Consider the following 27,909-nt stretch of genomic DNA (forward strand, 5'->3'; position numbering starts at 1 on the left):
TATCAGCTGGATTTGGTTGTTGGTTTTCCAAAAGCAGTAATTAGAGAGTTAGTGCGAGAAAAGTTGAGAGACAAAGTTTGAGCGAATGATTCTCAGGTGAGTTCGGTTCATATGAGACGGGTTCTGAAAATCTGTTTCCACATTTCCGCTCTCTCTCTTCCTTACTGTACGCACCTTTATTGCCTTTTTAGCCGAAAAAAGCTCGCCGGTGTAACTTCGCTTCAAACAAACACATTAAGAGAAAAGCGTTTTCTAACCCCGTCTCTCCACCCCCCCTCTCTCCCGGGCTCTCTTTCCCCACGATGCACCGCTGTTCGCTAACAAGAGAGGACAGCCAATCGAAGTGACCCGCCTTAAGCTTGCTGCTTCCCCGGTCTTGTTTTCTATTTGAGAAGCAGCACATGCTCTCACAGGCCATTTAGCCGACGCGGTAATGACAGAGGCAAACACTTGCTCGATCCAAAACAGCACAAATGGATGTGCTAACAGGCTCGGAGAGGAAAGCAAAACAACACAGAAACAGCCATCCTTTTGTTTTTGTGTTTTTTTTTTCATATATGAATGCGAGGTCTGCAGGGGGGGGGAGTGCACATGGGAGCAATGAAAGCATAACATTTTTATTTCAACAATACACGTGTCTGTGTGTCCTCAACTGTGTGTGTCCTAGCTTCAAAGTGTACCAGTGTCGCATGCTGCATACTTCAAAGCCTCTCTTTGCATTTCTGCACACGTGTGCATGCATCCATGTTAGCCCCAAAAAAGCTGGAGGACTTGGAAATGAGAAAGCTTCCTGCAGACCCAGGCTTTTTTTTTTTTCTAGTACATTAAACACGAGACTCAATAAAGAGAGAACCGCACCGCCGAACACACACGCTTCCATGGGGCAGAACCACATAACCTCAACATAAGGACAAACAAGACCGAGAGCTGAAAACAGTGTGCATGTTTGTGTACTGGAGTATATGACTGTCTGCGTGTTGGTGTTTTCAAATGAGATACGAGCTCGGCTAGCCATGCAGAGGCCTTCTGTCTGCGCTGCGTTCAGGAGCAGAATAGCAAAGTAGCACCACAGGAGAACCGCGGGATAAAAGAGAAGAAAGAAGAAGTAGAATGATGTTTTAAAGAAGGAAACTTCAGCCGGAGGGTATTTTCACTTGTGGTCTGTTTGGGCTTCTTTGAAGTGAACCTTGGTGTTATTGCGCCATTTGTGCTGTTTATTTGAACAGGTGTGAACCAATCCCTAGTGTGGAACAACCACAAGATATGAAACATATATGTGACATGTAGGAAACTGAACAAATGGACCTGTTTTATATTTGTTCACGGCATATAGGATGGATAAGCTCTTGGTTTTGTGGCAACATGTTAGGGCGGGATGATATATTGAATTAATTTGATTAATTACATGTTTTGTTTTTGTATAAAGCGTAAAATGTCTAACTTGTGAAAACTTTGCTATCACAATATGCACAAAAAGGCTTTTTCTAGTCAAAAAGTAACTTTAAACTGACAGGACTGTCATGACTCCAGGTGGCTCGCTGTCTCCGGCTGTCTTGTGGTGAATTTAAGGGTTGCATCTACAAGGAGGACAGACTGAAAAGACTTTGCACACTGATCCGCACTCTCAGTTTATGTTAGTTGACGAGGCATCATCTCTGATTATGAAAGCTGAATGAAAAGTGTGCTGATTCTACTTGGTGGTGTCCCTGCCTGCTGGGTAGCTAACGCTAGCTAGCAGCGGTCTGCAGACATCAGGCTGATGTCTTGTAAAGAAACACAAACAGCAGCAGATCAATTAGTGAGCGGACTTTTCTGCTCTGTCTGAGCTGAAACTGAGTATTAAACTAGATGCCTATGATTTACTGACAGTCAATAGCTGTGTGGGATAACCTGTATGTTATCAGTAATGATGACAGCCTTGCAGGTGTAGCAGCGTTTTTTATTATTCTTGCACAACTGTCTAAAAATTATGATGTTTCAATCCTGTATATTGCAGGAAAATATCAATTAAAAATATGAATCTACCCTGAGCTTAAAAAAAAAAGCTTGTTGCTTTGGTTTGTGCACTTTTTCTTATTCCTGCAGATATATAACTGGCCAAATGCAGCTGATGTGATGTCAAACAGAGTCTCATAGCAGAAAACTTCTCAACTTTTCAATGCAACACAAGAAAATCAGCTTTTGAGCAAAGCACTTCTCTCTAGACTCTCGGACTTTAATGCCATTCAACAATCATACCAGGAGAAATCCATTGCAGGAGAGGCACAGACTCCAATTTCTCCACTGACAGCAGCCTCATTTGTCCAGAAAGCAGCGCAGCAACAAGGCCTGTTGCGTTCTGAGCCTTGCTTTATCTCGACTGGAACATCTTGCTCTCTTGCTTTTGTTATCACCGACGCTATCACTCTTTCCAGTGACACGAATAACACGCAGCTTAACACAAGAAGTTCAGGCTTTCAAAAGGCATCAATCACTAAATAGAAGTAGGGCAAGTTGAGGGAAAGTGGATGTATTTAAAATTTAAAAAAAAAAGCTAATCACAACACAATCATGCTTTTACCTGTAATGTCGGGTTTCTGTGGCATGAAGAACTGATAGAAGGTGGGCTCCGACAGGCCTTTGACGTTGCGAGCTGTGATTTCTACTTCGTATCGTGTGTTCCACTGCAACGGCTGGAGCATCGCAAAATCGTTCGCTCCTGGGACTAGCTTGGTCATCCACTGCTCCTCTTTATCCTGAGAAAAGACAAGGGGGGAGGATGTAAAAGAAAAATCCTTGTACCCTTGAATAAATTACAACTTTAATCAATGCTCTACATTTCATTTTTTTTTTTTTTTTTTTGTCTGCAAGCGTCAAAGGAGAGCAGAGGAATTGTTGTTTTTATGTGATAAACAACAGCTTACCCTTTGTGTTTTTAATCTGGGGATTCAGAGAGAATCAGAAATTGAGTCGCAGTTGTAAAACACCCACACGAATGCACTCGCATAGGTAAAAAGAGAGGGTAATCCTTTGTTTTTCATCGTACAAGTTCTCTGATACCTTTGTGGCCTCAGCCGTGTCTCTCTCTTCCTCCCTTCCCTACATCATTCTTTCTTTCCTTCCTTGCTCTCTCATTGTCTTGAGACCATTTGCAAACAAAGGATTGGAGACTGAAGAGTCAGGCTGAGAGCTGTACATTGAAAGCCTGCCAAATCTACTGTGTGCTTACTTCTTGCCTCCTAGGTACCTTTTTCTTCAAATGTTAAGAGGACAAAGAACAAACTGGGCTTTTGCAAAGTCAAGGTCCGGGACATTTATGTATGTAACATTTTGTGTGGATTGTGAGGTGACTATGATGTGTGATGTGAGGTCTTTGTGCGTGGGTGCACACACAAGTCTATTCTAGTTTTCATGTTCCTCCTTGTTGCATGCTCCTTCATGATAAAGCACTTGTGTGTTGGATACTGGGGTATGAAGCGTCCTCCTTGGCGTTCCAAAACCTGGCTATGAGTTCCTGACCCTTATTCCACAGCATGTTTTTAAATCTCTGTCACTTTTCTCAATGAGACGGAGAAATGCCTGCTTGGACACATTAGCATCGAGCAGATAGGAGATTTGGACCAGCCCAAATCCACTTACTACTGGGGAAGAGTTTTTGTATGAGTGCCATCTATTCTGCTTCCTGGCCTCATCTCAGTGACTCAGTCGCCTTATTTTGTGAATTTAAGCTGCTTTTTCCTATTTCACACAAAACAGAGAAAAAAAACCAACAACCACATAAATAGATGAGTGAATTCTGAAAGCTTGTTGTGCTCTCATTTAAAGGATAGAGAAAAAAAAAGAGATTCTCAAGCAAAAACATTGTTCATTTTGCCCCCGACGAAACCACTCAACCCAACTGACAGGAACTAGTGACTCATGCGCACTCCACCAGGAGAAAAATAAATTGCCAGTGTCACATCATGCATAGCTATAGTGCCAAACAACAAAGTGTTACAATATTGTCAAAATTGCATACTTCAAAATTAAAGAAAATACATCCTCTAAACTGGATGGTCCTTATTTTGTAAATTTCCTAAGTGGCAGCCTTGCTTTATTCAGTTTTCAAACCGGAGCCACTATGATGGGTTTATTGAGCAACATTGCTACTCTGTTCAGTTCAAACTGTGAAAGCAGTGTCTAAAAGACCTTGAGCAATGTCATAATGCCTGTGTTCAAGAGCATAGTACTTGTGTATAGTCATAGATGCAAGAAACGTTCATTCTCTGCATGATTGGATTGGATTTTGTAACAACACACAGACGCATATCAATGCAATAAATGTACATTTTACACAAGTTAATACACTCACTGACCACCTGGAAGGTAAGAAATCAATCCAAACATGTTAAACCTTTCATGGTTATACAGAAATATGGATGTCTATAAAATATAGACAATTTCATCCCAACTTAATAATGAGATAATTTAGGGTATTATGGGTTTAACAAATAGAAAAAGAAAAACATTTTAATCATTATTTTGCTTTTCCAGGAATTTACACTTAATCCTGTCCTGAAAGATAAAGCTGATGGTTAATCTATGTTGTTCTTATTGTCAACAAACCTCGTAAAAAACACCAAAACCAACAAATGTGTTAGTCTGTCGCTCAATACTTCTGACTCAAGTCTGGTCCTTTCATGGGGAAAAAAATACAGAATATCACAAGCCTTTGAGAAAATTCTGAACTATATGATTACTCACTGTCTTGTACTTGACAATGTACTCCACGATAGGCATGCCTCCATCGTCCTGCTTGACCAGCCCCAGCCTGTAGGCCTTGCCCATTCCTCTCTGTCCGTGGACTGCCGGCGGGCTCGGCTCTCCTGAGGGAGACGTGAGGAGGAGGCTTCAGAAGAGATGTGAAACGATATGTCTTTGTTTGTGTGTGTGTGTTGTTTTTTTTTGTTTTTTTTTTTCTCTGAGAGGATGTGTGTGTGTTCCCGAGGAGGGGGAGCAGGTAGCAACGTGAGATATGAGATAAGGATGCAGCACAAGGAGAGAGAAGGCTTTAAGCTGAATTAAATTCATATTACAAGGCAACTCCCACTGCCTGGCTATAATTAATGTTGACTGAAGGTTCTTATTATTCACTGAATTTTGCTAATTGGGTCTTCTTTCTAACACTCATTCTCAGTAGCTGCACTGCTGTATAATATTAACGGTGGAAATACTTTTCTATGGCCTTGCCTGGACTTTCTGCAGTCCTGCTGTGCCAGATTGCCAGAATAAATAAAAAGCTTATCATAAAACCCCTGCAGTATATAATTTTTAATGCAGCAGTTTTACATCAAGACACAAATTTGACAGGATCTATTCCAAGCTCCAATAATCTGGATTCATATCGCTGAAATATGAGTAGGTTGTAACCATCTCAAATAGAAGCATGCCAGAGTTTCCTTAGATGGCAAATAGGTCTCATTTTACTAAGGTGCTGATGCTTTGATCAGTTTTCTGCAGCATGTTTGCATTTCTACCAAATATTTTTATTTTATTTTATGAAATCAGGACCAAAATATCTTTCAAATATCAAAATCAAACACATTTTCATAGCTGTTTTATCAGTGTGTATATATGTAGCATGACATTTCGGAGCACATTGTGGTTTGCACTTGATCACCTCCTGCATATCATCGCTTATGAAATGCTGGGATGTGCCATTAATGAACAATAAACCCGGTCTTATTTCTAGAAACTCATTGAAGTAATGAATAAAAGTGATTATGACTGAATTATATTGCATAGATACATATCTAAGTGGCTGTTACATTAGTTCTGAAGATCCAGTTCGGGCTGGATCTTAACAAGCTGAGGAGCTCTACAGTAATTTTGAACAATGCCTCATTAAACAAGGGGAAAGAAGGGGATAGAACGGACACAGAGGAGGAAAAAAGGGGAGACGGACTCACGGATGGGTAAAGTTTGGAAGGTCTCCGTGTGGCTGAACTCTCCCTGACCCTTTCCGTTGACGGCTGCCACTCGAACCTCGTACGTCGTGTTGGGCTCCAGTCCTGTCAGCACCACTGTCGCTGGAGAGAAACAGGACCAGAGTTCATGTCACCAGGAAATATGTGGTGACCAACAATCATGTAGATAGCAGATCTCAATGAGGAGAAAATTGGAAAATGGGACCCATATGTAGTTCCAATTAAATGAAATCTTATTGCTACAGGATTCTATATTATTTCTGACAATAGTGTGCATCCGACAAAGTTTGAGGAAGGCTCTTTCCTCTTCAACCATTACAATCCTGAGCGAGGCCCAAAAGAAAGTGGTTTTTGCCAATTTGTGTGTGTGGAAGATCTAGACTGGTCTGCACAGAGCCCTGACCTCAACCCCAGCCAACACCTTTGGGATGAGCTGGAACACTGACTGCAGCCAGCTTCCAAAAATCGTGTGGAAAAAGCCTTTCCAGATGAGTGCAGGCTGTTATAGCAGCATGTTAAGGGTGTCAGTATGTTCCAAAGGAAGTAGTTACTGCAGTACAACCACATCTGAAGGCAAAAGTGTTTATAGATGATTCAAACGCCCACACAAGTCAGGGTGATAAGTACGCTGTTATAGAAAGGGGCGAGGCACTTTGGGACAGTCTTTTCCTTGATTGCATTTGTAGTGTTGAACTCCCTTATATGCATGAAAACTGACAGAAGTGGGTTAAAAAATGAAAAAAAAAAAATTGGAGCTTGAGAGAAGTTCAAAGTTCAATCAATTTTCAAGTGCAAATTTTGTTAGGCTCTCAGTATAAAAGCTTTAGCAGCAGCAGCTATTATTAAGTAAAAGATAGTATGAGGGATAATACTAGTATGTGATTGAAACAACATTAAATATTCCATTTATATAATCTGCTGTATTAGGTAGCAAATAAGAAATGAGTAGAGATTTACAAAAACAGATATTCACCTTAATATTAATCAATATGTTCTAATAAATAATATAGTCAAAGACTAAATCTCATGAGAACATCATATTAGAATTATAGCGATAGTTACAACAAGGTAATCACTTGCATGTACACTGTAAATTGCATTGATTATTTACCAGAAAATATCATTATCAGACCACATTACTGACTCCTATTCAAATCTTACAGTCACTAGAATCTATTTACATAACCTTCACCATTCAGAAAAGCCAGTACAGAGTTGGCAGTGTAATGAGCTTGAGTGAAAGTTGTTGTTTTTGTCAGTCTGCACGAATTAAATACTTGAATGGCCCTATAATAGGTGCTTTAGCAGTTCTTTAGGCCTGGAACTGAAAAAACAAAGTGTGCAATTTGCCTGTGGAAGGGATACTTTCCAGGCTATAAGCAGACATTTCAATTTGGGCAAAAGCATTGAAATGAAACGAGTCCAAGCATCTTCATTCTGCTGAGGATATCTGAAGTGGCTTCTGTGATTACATGATGCCACTTACTAGCTTGTAATTAGTCAAGCTCACAATTTTAATATTTTAGTGCTAATTTTGATTGAAGAGGCAAATTTAACCAAACAGACTGGACGTTAAATTTACAATCAAGCTGCATTTTTCCAGCACATCCTCATAATTAAACGACAGTACAGGTCTAAACTTCAGCTGGCAAAAAAAACCTATAGTTTTGTTACATAATAAGTTTTATAGACTTTCTAAAACTGTTACAAATCTTCATGCATGTGTCTAATTCTCTGCAGTATATTTTTTTACATATACTATACTGTTTAAGTGCTGTTCAGTATTCACCTCACTGCATATCCATATTGTAATTGAGTCTGAAATGAGGGATATTAGTGATAAGCCCCTAAGGTTTGTCGGACCTGCTTATCCTCACACTATTTATCCTCTGGCTTCCATTTTCTAACCATCCATCCTTCACCTCATGGTGTACTTTCCACCAACAGGCTCAGAAATCAATTTGGAGTCGTAAAGCATAAGGAGAGGAGGAGGAGCGTGGTCTTTCAGCTCTGACAGGTTCTGGCACTCTCCCACGAGGTGTTTGAGGTCCGTCATGACCCAACAACATCTCAGGGCCGAGGCTTTGAGGGATCGCATGATAGATTATAAGATACGGCTTCCACTCATGGTTGATTGGTGTCGATCGATGTGTGTGGAGTTAACAGAAATGCTGGTAAAAGCCGCATAGGATGTTAATTTGGATTGGTAAGGCGCAACCGCTCTGCTCTAATAAGTTATAAGTTTGAAACTGTATGATGAAACTATAAATATATAGTATTCCAATTGTTTTTGTGCAATGTTCTGACCACTGAGAGGTCATAAAACTCATCATTTATCATGTGACAGAGCAGACTTTAAATTCAGGTAACTCTTTTATTTTAACATGTATTTCTTTACTACCATGCAAAGATCATATATGCACAAACTGTTCTTTGCAAGGACATTTAAAAAGATCTGACTAATATGAATTAAATAAAGTACTTTAGCAGGGACATAGCTGTGTTTTTGCAAGTTTTAGCGTCTTATCTAGAATTCACAAATACTTATTGTACACATTGATTATTTTTACTATAATTGATTCATCGTTTAGTCAATGAAATGCAAAAAAAACACGTACGCTGTAGGATTTCATACTCCAGACTATTTTTCCTACTCTTCAGGCAGCCTTTTCTATCGGTTCTTTTCCACACTGACAAAAATCAATAAGCAGACTCTTGAAACTCGCTTGTGTTTTGTAATCCATCACAATGACCATTAATGAAGTCTGAACTATTTTCAAGGTTATTTTTTTATTATGACTTTAATTATGCTGTAATAGAAACAGACAGCTCAGGCAAGTTTCAAGAGCCTGCCATTCGAGTTTTACCCCATAAAAAAATAATGAAAACCAATAGCTGCCTGGAAAGTTTTCATTCAATACATTCTAAAAATCTGAAACACTGCAGCATGGCCTGCAAAATAGTCAGCAGTATTGTAAAGCATTCCTGGGTTGTATCAAATGGTCTTCAACAGTAATATTTCTGGCATTGTCCTTTAAGCAATAGTTTCCTGTGTACTAACACTTCATGTTCAAGAGTCACCGACTTATCCTCTATCAGCTATCGCACGATTGTAACAACCTCAGAAGGTCTCTGACACAGCTTACAGAAACCTATAATTGACATAATAATCTGAGTCTCTCCTTCAAAGCAGAACACCAGGTGGACAAAGTGTAATTTATCACTTACTGTCAACCGGCTCTCACATGTTAACTCTGTCCATGAAATGACCCGAGCATGTGAATAGGTGAAAGCTTTTTTATCGATCTGACAGATTCCAGCTGCCTCGGTCATGAAAGGGAGATGGAGATGTGTTCAAGTGGGCTTTTAGCCGTCTACACAATAAGAGCATGGCCCGTACATAATGACGTTCGCCTCAACAGCCGTGTAATGTTCTTTATATTTTGCAAAATGAGAACATATTACAGTCATTTTCAGTAAAGGGTGTTTGAAATGAATGAATGGATGGGAACTAAAATCCCTCGCTTGAACTGAATATCAACACCACTCACTCTGTACACTGTGCGACTTGACGTCCCTCCAGTCCTGTGAGCCCACCTCCTTGTACTGGACCAGGTAGTAACTGATGGGAACGCCGCCATGAGAGTCAGGCTTCATGAACGTGACGGTGGCCAAGCGCTGCGAGACGGCTGACAGTCGCACCGAGTACGGATTCGATGGTACATCTAGAAAACACAAACACAGCATTTCACTTCATAAGGCTGGTGGGTTCAAATCCAGTGTCAGAGTTTGACTGTTCTTCCTTCATATTGAGATGAGACAAGAGAAAAATGAACTCCAACTCCAAATGCTTTATACATAAAACATCCTCATTATTGAAATTGGATGCATAGTTTTTCATCCAAACTCTGGCAAGCATTTGCAAACTCCATGTTTTTAGAAATAAATAATTTTATTGATCAGAGATGTCTGTTATTGCATGTGAAGTGCCTTTTAAAACTGTGCAAACTGTGTTCCAAATGATATTATGCATGCACACAGACAAAGGAGCTAATATTTGTTTTAAACAGAGTTAAGTTACTACTAGTTGCTACGCAGAGAAAAACCTCTCAGACTACACGTATGCATTTGCATTTACACAATAACAACAATAATGCTAATGCGTTTGTTCAAACTGAAAATAAAGGCACTTTAAATGCTGCAGGCAGTACTCACTGTGCCTTCCTACCCATTACATCACTGTCATAACCATAATCAAAGTAAAGATAGACATTATTGCTATAATAACTCTGTGCCTTGAAAGCAATTTAACATAATTTACTTCGTTTTGAGGAATGGTGGTACATCACTCAACTGCATCCTTTGTTTGTCCTTGGATGTGTTTTAGTTGCACATTGACGTATTTGCTCTTTTTTTTCATATATGCACTTTGTAAAGCATCAAGACCATATTCACTGGTGGTTGCATTTAATTCAAAATAGTTTACTTCACTACAAATGTTTTACATTTCTAGCAGCTATTGCTCAATACATTATACTACTACAATTAGCTTTACAGGCAGTGCTGGAGGAACGGATGAGTTTTTGCAGCTTCCGTCTGAGATCATCTCTCTTCTGCCTCTCCATTACTGACTCTGTGTCAGTAATAGAGTGTGTGTGTCTTTTGTGCAGGATTAGAAGTATCAGAACAACTTCCAAAACCCATTGTTTCCTGCAAGACTACATATTAGGTCAGCTTTTTGCTCACTACTTTTCTCCTTAGCCAGAGCAATTCAATCTGCACTAAAGATAATTGGAATGCACTATTGTGTATTAGCCTGCGCTACCGTAAATTTGGGGGTACTTCAGTAAATAGCGAGGGGTATGGTAAATCAGCCGGCACTATTTGAGATTATAGGCTGAATAGGGGTTGGGAGTTGTAGTGGAATTTATCTTCCTGAGAATTGCAAATAGCTAAGGCTATTACCATCAGTAGAGAGGCAGAGGGTTACAAAGTAGTGGAATGGTTCGAGTTACTGTGATTCAAAAGGTGCGGGATCCCTGACTACACACATTCTGGACTTGAAATTAAGTCACCAATCTCATTAGCTCAGGTAAATGGGCCTCACAATAGTAGCAGCTGCACACCCACCTGCCTGGGCCAGAATGAACTCCTGGTATCGAACTCCAATGTTGTTCCGAGCCGTGCAGTTGTAGCGTCCAAAGTCCCTGTCGGACATAGGAGTCACCTGGAAACACGAAATGAAAAGAAACAAGCTCAACTCAGCTTTGAACGAGTAACTGGTTTTGATTTCATTTGTTCAGGTTTTGAAATATCAGTCTCTGAGGTATTGTTTGTGGTGCTCATAGAATTAAAGAACACATTTAAAGTGGTATTAATCAATATTTTTGTATTAATAACGGATCAAGGGGCTACATGTAATCTGAAAGAATTATCTCCCAACTCTGCGGTTCGTCTTAGCTCTACACAGAGTTATGGCCCACAAATTTACTGATTTGGTTCAGTCTTGCTGCTCTTATCAGCAGCGTTAGCAGCAATAGCAAGCAGCTGTTTTCAGCAAAAAAAAAGGATTACACTTACATTCATCAAGTGGACAGAAACACTAATGCCATTATAGCTTGTTGGGCTTGCCCTAAGTGGCCAAAAATCAATTTATGCAGCTTTAAAAAGTTGGACAGCAACATTTCTTTTTAGGAAAAGTGTCTGTGAACAGTCTTCACAAAGATTTATTTCTTTAGTGAAAAGCATTTTCTGATGGTCTGTGAATTATCTTGAGTAACTACGACTAATTAAGCCAAAATTATTTGTGTGGACACATATTTTTAGGGTTAAGTGAGAATAAATGTTGTAAATTTGAGTGAACCAACGTCTAAATCATTTTGGGCTGTAATTGTTTTCTTACTAATTAACTGGTCAAATTTTTTTTATTAGTTTTTATTGCTTAATGGTTTAGTCTATAAGATGTCAGACAGTAGAGAAAAACAACCATTATAAGTTAGCAGAACCCAAAATGATGCCTTCAAATTGCTTGTTTTTGTCAGAAAAACCAAAAGATATTCAATTTAAAATTATAGAAAAAGAGAAAAGCAGCAAATCCTCAAATTTAAGAGTTGGATCCAGTAAATTCTTGGCTTTTTAACTTGATAGGGGACTTATAAACTTGTTGTCAATAGTTGCTAGGGTAAAATACCCACCTCCAGCACAGACTTTCCCTCTGCACTGTGTACCCGCGTGTTGGCAGTGCCCTCTGCAGAGATGGTGAAGCGCTCTCTCCTCCACAGCATGGTGGCAGGAGGGTTGGACATCACATCACAGCTTATGTTCACTGGATTCCCCTCCCATGAATAAAAGATAGTGTGGTTGGTCAGGAACTTTGGTATATCTGTCCAAAACATAGAGATATTATCTCTCACACTTGCCTCATTTATCTTGCAAAACTCCTTTTTGTGCTAAAACAAGACCTAAATTGCTAAAAAGTAATTGCTGGTGTGTCTAGAATTTGTGGCAGCCAATTAAACACTCAAATCAAAGGTGGAGCTGCACTGGATGATCAAAGACATAAAAATGACTTGCTGAGGCTTAACCCACAAATTCCTCAAAGGGAAAAGAAAAAGCATTTCATTAACGCTTCCCAAAGTCCCTCTGCAGTGTTAAAAAGGAAAAACTTAAACTTAATTGAAGCCACCTCATGCTGGCTGAGGGGGGGGGGACTCTCCATTACTATCATCTCCCCAAGAATAAAAAAATAAAGGATGCAAACAGAAGCTCATTTTCCCCTGCAAATAGAAAGGGCAGTAATGGACAATCGCTGTAGCGAGCTGTCGTGTGGATTTCTTTCGGCCCAGTCAGCCCAGCTCAGTTGGAGAGGCATTATGGTTGTTTTATGCTTGCTTGCAGGATTCCATTAAAGAGATTGATGCCTGGCTCTCTGTCACAGCCGAGGACGTGTTATCCCCCTGCAGCCTGCAGTGACTTAGTAAATGAGTTCATTAGTTTGGTGGCAGCGGCTGGCTCAGCCCCGCCACACTCAGACACACAGCCTGTGTCTTTGTGCAGAGTGTAGTCAGCGGCAGAGCGGGTTGTCAGCTGTGGCTCCAGTAATACAGCTTTGCAGTGTAATGACTGATGATTGGAGAGTGGGTGCATGTATGTGAGATGTGTTTTTTTTTTTTTTTTATCAACATGAGGAGGCCATCCTTACTGGGTGAAAAACTTTTTTCATAATGTCAACTTCTCAAGAACTATGCAAAACTGGTTTTGAAGGGATTTCAAGAACCAAAAAGTCACCCCAGCCAGGGGAGGAGAAAATTGGTTTCCACATGACAACAGAGATACAGTATATTCATTTTTCTCCTGCGCCGTCTCTCAGAATATATTTGTTTATCTGCCTTCTCTCTTTGGTGCTCCTCCAAGCTTCAAGGTGGAAATGCTACGACCAAAAAAAAAAAAAAAAAAAAAAAACGGCAGTGTTTTCCACTGGTCTCATTGAAGCAGGCTCTCATAATGAACCTAATCATTCCGAGGCCAAAATGGAGATCTTGGCTTCAGAGCTCATTAGGCAGGGGATAGCCTGCCCCAAATAACCCCAAACAACTAGCACTGAGGAATGAGTGCACTCACTGGGAAGCAGGGGAGCTGTCAGCGGGGGAAAACGAAAGGCGATGCATGATATTCTCTCACAAATTAAAGGGATAGTTCGCATTTGTTGAAGTGGGGTCGTGTGTGGTACTTATCCATAGTCACAATGTTGCCTGTTTTGGCTTTGGCTGTGTAGTATATGTTTCTAATACAAATGTACATATTGTGGAGACACAGGTGAGGTTTTTAGTCATTAAATTAGTTCGGAGAGGTGGGTTTGTTGAATATTTGTTAATACAAGCACCTACAGTACAGCCACGCAGGTGTTTTCACTTAAGTTGCCTGATGAGCCCTCTGTGCAGTGACAGTGTTGTCAGTCTAATTAGCAGGAATAACTGAAAACACCTGTGAGGCTGTTGCACTGATCAGATAATAAACATAATTACACTCAATGTCCAGAAACATGCTCTTCTGATGGCCTCCGATCCTGCTGAGCGCCTCGCAGTCGAAGCGGCCCAAGTCCGCCAGCCTCACGCCGCTGATGGTCAACACCGACTTGCCGTGACGACCGCGAACTTCAAAACGCCCGTCCTGGCTCTGAGGACGCAAAACAAAAGGTGAATTAGTATTCTGTCCTACAAATAGAGACAGAGAGGATGGTCAGAGCTGGAGAAGTGATGAGGTGGTTGCGATGTGAACGGGGAGGAACCCAAAGCCGAATCTCACACAAGAATCCAGAAAGGCTAAGACAGACCCCGTCACCAAGTCATTTGCAGAAAGTTGCTCAGCTAAAGTTTGTACTCAACTTTGAATGACAGCCCCTTGATCCATTTTGACCCCCCTCGCAGGCAACCGTCACTTGTCACACAGAGTCAGGGTTAATGCAATAAACTGTCGATTTATTACAAGGTCATTACATCTGTATGAAGACAGATGGTATCAATTTGAAGCAACGGGTCAATTACAGCAGATGAGGCTATCATTCCTGTAATCGACATTCACTCGTAATGAGAAAAAACACCCCAGGAGCATCCTTGTTGCAGACACGATACGGCCATAGCCTCCAGACTGTTACCTAACAGATAACCTCCGTCACCCCAAGAAACTACTTTTCAGCGGTATTGCCCATGGACTCAGAGTTGATGAATTTGAGAGCTGCGTGACTGCAGCAGTGTTTTCTTTAGCTTTTTTTTTTTTTTTTTTGATTGCAGGAAGATTTGAAGGTCAGATAATTTTAAACAATGTCACTCACTACCTTTTATCTTAAAACACTCCATTTCTCCGTGTTTAGCCAAGGAACATTTCTCCTATCCATGCAGAGAAACCTTTGCAAACCAGAAAGTCCTGTATCAGTCTTATTTCTGCAAATCAGATGATGATTATGAAGAACACGAGCTACAAAAGCTTTTGTTTGCTTCATTGTGTCACTTAATACAAACGTGTAATGAATAAGTTGGCACTCTCTCTTCCTAGAGAAGACACCGCCATGAATAGGACACACAGTTTTAGCTGAGTTCCTCTTATTATTCATAGAGTTTGAGAGTGCCGTGGGGTATTTCCAATTTAAGTACCCACCATGGCATAGATTATGGTGGCAATCTATCCTGGACTCTTGAGGCCTTGGTGAACAAAAAGACATGGCCATCAAAGACAGCAGCAACATATCATGTTTGCACTATCGTTGCTAAGTAACGCTGAAATAGAGCGGCTTGTATAATCTGAAACACTTCTGCGCATGGTGTGGCCACTCGCTGCAAGAATACGTCTCGTTTTTTTTTTTTAATACAATCAGGAAATTATGTGACACATGCAGACACAGAAGTAATAACTATTAAAAGGGAAAATAGCATGATGGGTTTTAGAAATATATATCATGATCATGATGTTTTGGATGGTTAAAAACATTCATCTTCATCTCATTCACAAGTTTGCTTTTCTCACTTTGTTGCCTTCTGATGAAGAGCTTTAAATAGAGTAAAAACACAAATCACACAAAACAATAGAATAAAATAAGATAAATAGTTAAATAGTTAAATAGAAAAGGTTATTATACATACATGTTATTTAGCTCAAGGCCTGACAGTTGTAGATGTAGGATTGCACCCAAATTAGTGTTGTGAGTTTGCTCCTAATACAGGAATTAAAAACGACAAAAACCTGAGGCTGAGAGTCAAATCAGGCTCCCGGTAAAGCGATTTATCAAAGAGATACCCCACAATCCTCCAGGAGGTTTTCGTAGTTCGAGTCGTGATCAGCAGGATTCTTGTTTGTGTTTTTGTGGCGGGTGTCGTTTTCATCATTTCTGTGGTGATTCTGCACTGCAGTTCCCAGAGATTACTTGACAATCACACTTTGTCTCCTGTACTGTGATATATTGTCTTTGAGAAGTGTGTCTAGTCTCTGTAAGTGTTCGGCCATGGATGTAATCACTGTTCATGCAACTGTAGCGAACCAGCTCTTATTCACTCCATAATGTGAACTCAAAGTCCCACAGAGGAATCCGTTCATTGTGTATCTTAAACTGTTAAACAGTTGCTTGTCTCCCCCAATCACGGAAATTCGATACCTGAGGACCGCCCATGGACGGCTAAAATTGGTCACTGTGGCATGTGACCAATGACACCATCAGGTCAACAAAACCAGAGCTCCCCTCTTTCCAGTTTCTTTTCTCTTGGACTCTTCACACTGGAGGCGAAGAACTTACACTGATAAGAAGTGAAAGCTAATTGGTCGTCCCATTGCAACATCTGCGCACAGCAATTAGAGCTACACCTCCACTATTTTAGACTGAAGGTGACTACCGTACTATCAAAGAACTTAATAACACCAGTGAAACATCCCGCCTTAAAAGTGCTGTACAAAAGTAAAACAAATTCTTTCTATTCTTTTGTCATATATTTAATGCCTCTACCGAAACAGCCTGTGTTGAACATGAAAAAATATTATAAATATGCATATACTTGCTTATTTATTTATTACATTTATGAAAGAATCAAAGCAAAGACTTGTAAAACATTCATTCAGAATTTCATTTATTAAACAACAAAAACTAAAAAATCATAGGTTTACAAATTCTGAGTGTTCCAAATGGACATAACTTTTTATCCTGCTTCCCACAGAAAGCAAAAAGTGAGTAATGGACATAAATGGAAGCTAGAAAAAGCCAGCACTCTTGGGATTTAGAGAACAAGGACCTCCAAAATAGATGCACAAAACACCACAGACCCGTGTTTGAGAGGCTTTTGTCTAAAGAATCCCCTCTAAGAAGCTACATTCCCTGGAAGTTGGTGTAATGAAAGTGAAATCAATCTGTTTGTCTGGGAACCCCTGCAGCCCTCTCAAGGACCCCTGCTGTTTTCAGACCCCAGTTTGGAAACCATTCTTATAAACAACTCGATAACCACATTACAAGGTGGATAAACTTAGGGATGTCACAAGAATCAATACATACAGCCCATAGATCACAAATCAATACCAGCATTTAGAAAATGATACTAATACCAGCGTTTTTAGTTGTCAGTAGTATCAACACGTCACTCTATAACTCAGTGTTATTATTCTAATATAGCCAGAGTGTGTTTGTTTAAATGCTGAGACACTTAAAGTTTCAGTCATACGTACAAGATTGCAGACTAAATGAGAGCAAATAATCACACAGCTGTACTTGTTATTACAGAATGACATTTCATACAGTTTCTCTAATTTGAAATGACTATTTTTCTACTTTTTGTACTGTAGGTCAATAATTTAATTTGTAACTCTTAATCAAATGCAGTCCGTATGCTTAAATAATGAAACACACAAAGTTTCTGTTCAATTTTTAATGTTTATAAAACGTTTTTTAAATAAAGGAGTATATCTTGAATGAGACACACTGGCGTTGCCATGGTATCAAATCAGGTATTGAGAGTAGTGAAGCTTCAGTGGTAATTCTACTATGGCGACATCACCATACTTTAAGTGTCATACAATTTACTAATGACTTATTTTGAGAAATTTTCTATTGTGCTCTTGATTTGGCTGAGAGATTTGTAGATTTTGGGTGTGTAAGATGTGATGAATTTGAATGAATGTGATGGCGTTTTCAGTTCAAAGTTTCGTCTCCTGTGCATCTATACTCTTTGCTGCAGCATGCAGCTGCACTTTCCCCTCTTTTCGATCTTAGCCGCAGCCCAGCTGCAGCTCTGCTCTCTTTCCTTCAGTGAAGCCTGCTTGGAGCAGACTACCGAACAGCAGAAGACACTACAGCCTGCCTAAGATCCCTGGTTTGCAAGGTACGCACCTCTAACCAAGCAACAGGAGCTTCGAAGCCAAGTTAGCGCCAAGGTCGCTGCTAACTCTGTAAGGAGTACAAAGCAGCCAGCACAACTGACCTCCTCAGTGACACAGAAGCCAGGAAGCCGCGCAAGCCTGCAGCCCGCTGGATTCAACAAAGAAGCGACTGGTTGCTGCATCATCAGACACCGACAGACACCATGATCCCTACAACTGCATATACTGGATATGCAACTGTGGGCGGATGGAAATCTAAAACATCACTTCCTGATGGATATTTTTTCCAGGAAAGTGGGTTCATGTCATACAGGAGTTACTGTAATCACCAGTTTCTGACATTTTTTCAGATTTTGGGAGATTTGCGTATTCGCTTTCTTGCTGAGAGTTCAAACATGAAGCTACATACAGGAAATGGTTGGCTTAGCTTAGCATAAATACAGGCTAGCCAGCCTATGTCGAAAGGTAACAAAATCTGCCTACCAACACCTCCAAAGCTCAATGAATTAACACATTATATCTCTTTTGTTGAGTCTCGATGTCAACGTGAGATTGCCAGGCAACCAGCAGAGAAAGGAGGAAGTCCCAGCCAAGAAAAAGTCTGGCACATAATCTCCCATATATATATATATTTTTTTTTAATCACAACTTGTCATTTGTACATTTCGTTTTTGTACAGATCAAACAAATAAGATGTGACGCGTCAATTAGTGAGCTAGTTAGATTTTTTCAACCTTTGGACAGAAAGTATCATCAACTGGTGAACTGTAGATTTAACCACTACTGTCTACACTATACTGCATTTAGCAATAGAGACTAAAAAAATAATTATCTTTTTCAGCAGTTGCTTGTATTCTCCTTTTTGAACTCAGGAGGATTGTGCGTGCGCTGGTGTGTTTGAGCAGGGAGGTCATGTTCAGACGTTTGCATGTGTCTTTACTTATGTATACTTGCATATTTAAATCTGTGTGAGTGTGTTTGTCTGCACACATCTTCCATAGATTTCCCCACTACATCAATGCACATCCAGCCTCTTCTAATGCCCTCCTGCCTCTGCTAATACTCATTATGTGTCTAAGCCTCATAAGCCTTGGCCTCGAAGCCCCCTCTTCTGAATCACACTCTCTTTATGTTGTCGCTCATAGACAGCTTCAACATTATCCTGTTTAGAATGGCTTATCTGTGCTCTTATCGTAGCAATACTATCAACCAATGAGGTGAAGCGGCTTTTAAAGGCTCGGTTCTGGTCTCTTTGTGCTGCCACTGCACAGTTTGCTTGTTTGCTTCGCCAGCTGAGGTCAATGGGATTGGGAGAGTGTGTGTTGAATAGGAATGCTGAGGATGGGGGGATGAGAGAGGAGGAGGAGGAGGAGGAGGAGGAGGAGAAAGAGAGGAAATCTTCCAGGAGGGAGCTTCTGAGTCAGGAAATTACTTGCTAACCTGCCCCCACCCCCCTCAGTCCCCCCCCAACCCCACCCCACCGCCAACTGACAGGGTCTGTGTCTAGAGAAGAACTCAGCCCCTAAAGCACAGCCTGTTTGATATGCAGCTCAGTCCAACGTCAAGGCAAGCGGCCAGATGTGAACACAACAGCATGCACACTCGTGGACACACACAGAGGCATATGCATGTTCCTGCAACTGCATGCGCACTCACACATGTACAGTACACACGTGAGTGGTAACCAACATGAGAACACACAGATAAAAGGAAAAGAAATGTGGAAGTTGAGGGAATAGAGGAACCGGGGGGAGATAGAGGAGATGAAAGGAAAAGCAGGTAGTAGAAGTAGAAGGAGGGCAGAAAAAAGGAAATGTATGAAATCCTGTCCCTATCCAATCCGTAAGACCTCAAAAAAGCAGCGCGCCTTTACAGTGAACACACAAAGCTAAATCTCAAATACAATCTCTCAAATGGGATTCTGGAGCTTGTTCCTGTGTTATTTCAGTCCAAATGCTGGAGAATTTTCAGATATTAAAAATGTCAGCTGTAAATGTCAGCGAGGCTTGAAACACACTGTAGTCTAATTCTGGCAGGCATTGCTTATTCCAACAGTTTTGGTGTAGCGCTGGAACACAGGGTCGTCATATTTGCATCACTCTAATGATTACTGTATCTCCTCATCCATGTGACAACAACAAAATGACATTTAATAATGGCTTTCCGGTTCCAGAAAATGGAGGCCAACAAGGGCTTTCGCACAGGAAGCCGCAGCCAATCCTTGGCAAAACAATACACCATTACTATTATCTATTTTTGATTGTATTTTTCAGTGCAGTATGCTGTTTCTGCAGCCAGGTATCGGTTGGAAAACACAACAATAGTCACAGTGGGAGCGGGAGTCTGCTTTTTTTTTTTCAAGGTTTAATTGCAAAAATGTCTGTTGATTAGAGCTTAAATTAACACAAATACATTTCAAACTTGACAGGTGAATAACTGAAGAAAAAGGTTCAAAAGTTGTTCAAAATTTTAGAGTCTATTGAAACACTGTCAATCTGTGAAACAGTCGTTGAAGCAAAAGTACAGACTTTTAATGATATTAGCTTTTCAGCCTTGGATGTTTTGCATGAATAGAACAAAGGGTACAATAGAGTTTGCTAACCTTGCGCTTAACTGAAACAATACCAGAGGAATGAAACAATAACCCGACTAAAATCCAACCTTAGTTCATCATTTAATTTCAGGAACTGCGTCCCATTATGTTCTCTTACCGAGGGTCACAGTGTTAGTTGACGAAGAATGAGAAGAACGGAAGCAACATTATGCAGTGAGTAAAACTAAGCCCTTTGAAGCTTAATGTCTCAACAAGAGAGGAGCGTGTGCCGACTGGATATGCAGATTGGAGAGCAAATTGAGAGAGGAACATCCTGCCTTAAACCCAAATGACTACGGCCATCCATCATGCCTCCTGCTGCACAAGCCGTGTTTGTCTTTGCGTATGTTTAGGTGTGTTGGTTTGCACTACGCATTTCCATAATTGCATTTGCTGTGGGAAGAGAAGCACTTACTCTCATTTTCGGCTGTGATTTATCAACCCGAGCGATTCGAGCCAATGCACACATTCATTTATCTCTGCGGTGACCTTTTTCCCAAGCAAAAGAACGGCTGCCATCTTTATGTTTTTGTTTTTTTTTTATTTTTTTTTATTTTTTAAAACTGCTTCTGTGGAAGCCTCAGCCCCCTGCCAGGGAAGCAGTGATGGAAGTGCACATGGTTTTGACATTGATGGCAGCTTGTTCAAGAATAATTACTTTTCCAAGAAAATGCAGCTGCAGCTCATTCAATTTCTGATTTGTGAGGCTGTTCTTATGGACAAAGTGAGTAATGGATGCTGAGAGAAAAAATACACAACAGAGGCTTAGTGCCGTTTCAATTTCTTAAGTTGAATTACGTAAAATGTTGCCAAGTCAGTTTGAGGTACAAACCAAAATGTAAATTGAGAGTATTAATGTTGTGCCCTGAAAACGTCATGGTTCTGGTTGCTTCTTTGTGCGGAGAGCTAATCAAAATAAACATGTGTGCTGATTTCCCTTGAGATAATAATCTCAGCAAAGTCGGGAGATTTAAAAACTCCCTGCAAAAAAAAAAAAAAAAAAAAAAAGGACAAAGGTGAATATGCATCTACTGCTTGACTGTAGCTTTGATAATATCTGAGTCTCTGAAGCTTTCATACTTCTGTTACAGTATGGAGAAGCAAATGCATACTGTGTTGTCAAGAGGAAAGACAAAGGCTCAATCATTAAGCCCTGAAATATTATCAGCATCCGCTTTAAGACAAGTCTGAGCAGCAATAAATTACTCTAACTGCAACATTTCATGTATGGCAGATGGGAATGATTATGTCAGTTTCTGTTTTTATGAGGACATATACAAGTAATTACCAGTAAATATTGGCTATTTCTTTTAGTACTCAACCAGACCAGACACAATCAATAGTCAGTTCTTCTCCAAATATATAAAAAGTATAGTTTAATGCTCACCATAAAGACAAAAACAGGAAAAAATAACATTTTGCCTGCACTGTTTCTGCAGCAGAAACGTTCCAAGACCACTTTGAGTGACTTTTATGCTGCAGCTCCAGTTAAAGATTAAATTGTTCTCTGTGAGGTGATTCTAGGACACTTTGGTTTTATTGCAACCTTTCAAAACCTCATCGGTGAAACTCAGTGACAACCTGTCTGAAAACAGGGTTGCATTTCAAAGTTCCATTTAGAGTTGACATTTGGCAAATACGAGGTTTTCACTTATGTCATATTCAGAGACATGTTTCAAGCAAATATGCAAATTTGAAAGAGTAGATGGATATAGTTTACATGCTTGCTAATATACAATGCAGGGGGTGGAAAAAAAGTTCATTCATCCATTTCTCCATAAAACACACATCTCGGCTTCATTCATTTATATATTTTTCACCTTTCCTCAGTTTGGGTTGACGGTGGCAGGTGTTGACCCAAGATAGAGTCAAACTCACTCGCTCAGCTGTCAAAAAGGTTGGGAACCACTGAACTAGTCTAGCCTGATGAATTACGGTTCCTTTGAAAAGCTTAGTTCGTGGTATGACTGTAAGGAAGGTGTAGATTGTGTTGTGGTTATATTTCATTGCGTTATAGTAGGTGTTTTGATTCAAATTCAAATTCAAATTCAAAGGAAATGCCATCAAAGGAAAGGTACACACTTTAAAGGGACAAAAAGAAGTAAAAATCTGACTACTACTGTTTGTTGACATAGCCTCCGAAGCTGGTGGAAGTCTGCCAAGGGTCAGTTTCTGGCAGCTAACCAATCAGATCAGAGTGGGCTAATTGGGAAAGAGACAGGAGCTAAAACGGCCTGTTTCAGACAGAGGCTGAACCACGAGGCTGCATAAAGATCCAGTATAAGATAGAGTTTTTTTGAACTGTAAATCATGCAAAGATATTCCAGTAGAGAGCCTCAGAATAAAATATAGACCTGGAAATGTGCAGTACTGGTGAATTTCTTCCGTTTATATGCTCTATACTTCCTAAGTTACTCGTCCTGTGTGTCATATAGTTCTAGCCCATACACACACATACACAAACAGAGCCAGATGGACTTTCTGGCAGTTTCTACCTTGTCTCCATCCACGAAGGTCTGGCCGTCGCTGGCTCTTCTCCAGGAAATATCAGGCAGAGGCTCGCCCTCAGCCACACAGGAGATCATGGCGGCGCTGCCCTCCACGGCTGTCACGTTTTTCAGCTGGGTGATATGGGGCTGGACTGGAGGCCACAGAGGACGGCGGGGGAAAAGGAAATGAACAAGAGAGAAAAATTAGATGAGTGAAAAAGAATAGATTGAAAGGCAGGGGGGAATAGGTGTGATAGAGGAAGGGGGGTTGAGTAAGTAAAAGGGTGCACAGGAGAGAAACTGTCAAAGATCTAACTCATAAGGGAGGGAAGATGAAGGCTATACCACGGGGTTTAAACACAGCTGATGCATGACTTTGGTACTGACAGTCTGGGCCAAGATCATTTATATACTGCTGTCGTACTCTCCAGTTTTCGCATCAGGGGAACGCATGCCCTCTGGCCTATTTTGTGTAGATCCCTTGGCCTAGATGACAAAACAAAAACTGACTTTGCTAAAGTTTTAAAGCCAACAAGATATCAAAAGCGCCTCTCCTTCTGTGTGTGTTCCACCATTCTTGTTTTAAATAAATATAGATTTTTGTTTGGAAGGATGCCTCTCCAGCGCCGTGTGATTTGCTTTTGACGCTTAGCGAGCACCAGGATAAGTGCTGAAAAGCATGCCGTTTGGGGCTGATGCCCGCTCGCCTCCTCCTGATAAGGCGCTCTAAGCAAGCTCTGGAACACCATGCATGTCAGGGGCGCAGAGCATGTCACATGAATCATGGATTGCTCCCCCCCCCCCGTCCACCCTCCTTGTACACCACACTTAAGTCCTTAACAGGGTGCTTGCAAAGTAGCATTGCATAAAATCCAAACAAAGAGGGGAAGTGAATGGAAAATAGTGACTACTGCGCTGAAGGCTTTTAAAACCGTCAAGGGGTGGGGGGGGTGTCTGGGAAGTGTTTTGCAATTTCACTTGGCGTGAACCCCGGGGCGGAGAAGCCATCTCAAGGGATTTTGGGAGCTTGTCAAAACATGGGGTCACACAACTATACACACACACACACACACACACATTTGTATCCCCACAAGGACCTTCAGTGAATAGATCAACGCTCTGAGAATAGAAAGAACCTCACTGAATGACAATATACCAAGTTAAAATTAACCCTCATCCCAACTCAATCTAGTTTACTGCAACATTGGATTTATTTTGGTCATTTCATCAATCATTTCTATCAGTTATGATGACACTGAACTCTCTTTATGGGATTCTTGTTGGTTAACACTCCGTTGCTCAAGATAGCAAACACTCAATTGCTGAGATCTACGTACACTGCAACATCCCTCCAACGGAGCAAGAAACATGAGCAGTCACATAATCAATAAACAAAACAGGGAATTTACCTTTTACAGCAAACTGTAACACTTAGAGTTTGCTCTGCTCTTTGAAGGACTGTCAAAGAATCTGAGCAGCAATCAGGACTTTGAAGGGAGAACTAATCCCTCCTTAACCCATATATGAACACTAGATCATTGTAAAGTCAACAATAAAGCTTAGTACAAAAGGGGAGGTGAACTAGCCGTTTGAGGGAATTAGCAGAGTAGACAGTGGAAAGTGTCTGGTTATAAAGCCGCTGTATGAATGTGATCGGTTGTAATCGAGCCGCTGATGGTAAAGAATGTAACTCTGCCTATAAGCAACACTCCATTAATCCCTCACTGTACAGAAAACATTTGTGCACAACAACTGTAAGCACGTTAGGTGAAGGTTTAACCAGGAAGTCGGTCTGTAAAACTGTGATGAATGTTTACAAGGGACATTTTGGGCAACAACTGCATTCATCTTCTTTTCCAGGTAAATAAGTGGCTAACCTGGTGGTTTGTTAAAAAACAGCCTAAACATCAGACTGCTTCTTTTTCTTCCCCTGTCAAATTTGTTGTTAGTGATGTTCCTGCAATTCATTTTGCAAGAAAAGTGTCACAACAGATAGATAAACAGATAGAAATGATGGTCAAAACATGATAAAACTGATTTATACTTGAACATAAAACCAAAGACCTTTTCAGCACCAACACCAGGGGAAAAAATTAACATACTAATGAGTTATTTGGTCTACAATTGAGTTCTAAAACCTTGTTTTCCTAAAACAAGTCAAGCAGATTTGCCAGTAAGGAAAAGATAATGTCACTAATTTCTAAAACAAATAAGCTCACTTAAAAAATCTACAATCAATTGTGCTTGTCTTGATAAGAGTGCAACAATCTGCGTGATTTTGTTTTGTGTCAAGAAAGAAGGAGGCTCCAGTGGGAACAAGGAAAATTATCTCAACCCATTAGCATAGAAGGTTTTTCTCATTCTAAGAAAAAGAAGCTTTAAAAGCACCAAAATGAGACTTAATGACTTGTTGAGACGATTTGTGCAGAGATGAAGATGTGAGGAGCACTATAGATGATTATTCACATCTATTAAACCTTTTGATGGCTTTTTGCATCAGAAGTACACAAGTATACAGTCAGTCATAAACATAGATAACACACAACTCACATTCCCCGCACCCACACACACACACACATACAGATCGAACTGTTAATAGTACTAAGACCGGCGTGAACCAGTTCTTCATCACCGTCTTATCTGCAGACGTTTTGCCCCAGATGCCCTTCATCATGCAAATATTAAATGGAAAACGTCTCTTTATCAAGCGCGGTGCAAAAAAACCACTCTGCAGGGAACATTATTAATAACACATTATCTAAAACATTTCAACTCCAAATGAGAATGAACTGAGAAGCATTTGTGTCTCAGAAAGATAAAAATCCAGAATTAATTTGACCTTCCAGGTTTGGAGTGTATTCTTTTCAGTTTGATTTGTAAATTTAAATGAGCTTCTGTAAATTTCCTTGTAACTCGGTATAATAAAAAATAAAGGGTATTTTTTATTGCATTTGTTAATAACTATAATTACAATTATTATATTAATTACAGGTATTATAATGATTAGAATTGTAAATGCTGTATTTAGCTACTTCATAGTGTCAATCCTGACTTTCATATTAAAAAACAACCCTGTGGAAAACCCATTAATGTCAGTGTTAGAACAGAAAGTGACACAATGACATAACCGATTGTTCTTTTAACATTGGAAATACAGTTTAGGTACATTTTGACTTATTGTTGGCTTATGAAGCACTGAAGAAGGGTTTCTGTGTTAGCATTTCTCAGCTGCTCATTGACAGTTCATGCAGGAAAAGGCTTACAATTCCCCCCCAAATGCTGCTTTCTTATGCAGCTGAACAGTATTTTCATCCCCCTCGATAGCAATATTTGACATTTCATAAAGCTCTTATCCCTCCCTCTGACAGGTATCAGAAAACAAAATGTGTGTATTTGTTGTTTTAGCTGTACGGATCCACAAAGCAAATGTCAGCATAGATTCACTGCTGTCAACCCTGATGCCTCTTATAACATACAAACTTATTGGGTTTAGCAAAAAAACAGACACTAACAGACACTGTTCTATTATATATTATCAGTCTGTGATTTCCAGTTCAGTAATTTAATTTTTTTTTCACTGTCTTGTCTTGCTCTGTTTATATTTTACATCCTGAATAGTGAATGTGGAGACAAAATACATTAGTTGTTTCTTGTCAACAAAAAGTAAAGAGTGCACAGAGAACAATGCCATGATGTGTTCCGCCAAGTTTTTCAAATTATGAAAAACCCATTAAAAAGAGATGTTGTATTTTGCAGAGTACTGACAACACATCTAAAAGATGTAAACTACGGCTGCAGAGGACTCTGGTATCTCTACCGTCTGCAAGTTTAGAAAGAAGCACCTTTCCCTTTCACCAAAACCTGACATTCATACTGAACAGCTGATGCTTCACATAGGAGAAAAAGTTCCTCCTATCAAACTGTCGACTCTTGTCTACATTTAGGTAGCTATCTGTCAAAATAATGAGGGGAATGTAGTCCAAAAACAGTGACACGAACAGCGGATGTGCCTCTGAGACTGTTTATATTGGCTGTCTGCATTTACATATGTGTTCAGACATTTGTTGGTGTGTACAATCCACTCATACAGCCTGCACGGTCGTAATTTTTGGGCTGTGCGTGGACCTTTCTGGACATGGGAAGAAATTTGTGTCATGCAGAGTCTTGTGGAACTTTGCACTCATGTAGATAGGGAAACTATAAATTGCACTCAAAGGCACAGTGGTGACTTGAGCTAAATGCAAACATGCTCACAATAAGAATACTACAGTAACATACTGATGTTTAGCAGATATAATGTTTACCATGTTAACATTTGCTACTACAAAGTAACAAACTGTGATCATCAAAGTTATTACAACTTATCCTAAGGAATGACCAGTTTTCATGACAACGCATCCCATGATTGCTGAGATATTTCACTAAAAACCAATCTGGTTGGTGCTAGAAGAAAAGTCAGGAGATCATCAAAGTCAGCAAGGTCATTCTCGTTGGGATCATGAATATCTGTACAAAACTTCACAGCAATCCATCCAATAGTTGTTGAGATATGTCGGTGCTGACCCCTAGCATGGCTAAATACTTAAGCCAAAAAATGCAGTGTGGCTATTCCATAGCAGTGTAAATGGTGAATTTTTGCTTTAAGGTATTGAATGACCTGGAGCCTAAAAAAGTTGACATAATCCCTGACGGATTGATAGTAGCTGGAAGCACCTTTGGCATTTACATCTCGGGGGCTGCTATGGCGACGCTCCATAGCAGCCAGACAACACACTGCCGTGATATGGGGGCACTAGATGTGAACGTTCTGAAGTGTATGAATGTGAAGAAGGAATGAAAAGGCTTCAAGCTATTAATGGCCACAATAACCTGTTTGTGGCAACACATGGTCATGGGTCTAGAAACCCATCTGTGAAAGTGAATATCCAGCAGCCACTGCAGCTTTTAATAAATCATTCCCCATCCTCTGATGTGAAATGAAAACTCATCTCTTCAAGAAATAAATTCTCTGTTTTTTGAATCGCATCTCCTT

General features: G+C 40.2%; 1 protein-coding gene across 8 annotated transcripts in view; it reads right to left on the bottom strand.

Moving 5' to 3' along the window:
* LOC122976189 (neural cell adhesion molecule 2-like) overlaps positions 1-27,909 on the bottom strand; it is a 436,488-nt gene that overhangs the window by 25,266 nt on the left and 383,313 nt on the right. For all 8 annotated transcript variants that reach the window (XM_044344505.1, XM_044344504.1, XM_044344509.1 and 5 more), the window contains 8 exons: positions 22,884-23,029; positions 13,970-14,120; positions 12,140-12,327; positions 11,076-11,172; positions 9,497-9,670; positions 5,928-6,047; positions 4,723-4,844; positions 2,561-2,735 (listed from right to left, as the gene is read on the bottom strand). In XM_044344505.1, coding sequence (XP_044200440.1) covers positions 2,561-2,735; positions 4,723-4,844; positions 5,928-6,047; positions 9,497-9,670; positions 11,076-11,172; positions 12,140-12,327; positions 13,970-14,120; positions 22,884-23,029 — 1,173 coding nt within the window. The remainder of the gene's footprint in view (positions 1-2,560; positions 2,736-4,722; positions 4,845-5,927; positions 6,048-9,496; positions 9,671-11,075; positions 11,173-12,139; positions 12,328-13,969; positions 14,121-22,883; positions 23,030-27,909) is intronic.

The sequence above is a fragment of the Thunnus albacares genome, chromosome 24 (genome assembly GCF_914725855.1).
Source record: "Thunnus albacares chromosome 24, fThuAlb1.1, whole genome shotgun sequence".
Lineage (NCBI taxonomy): Eukaryota > Metazoa > Chordata > Actinopteri > Scombriformes > Scombridae > Thunnus > Thunnus albacares.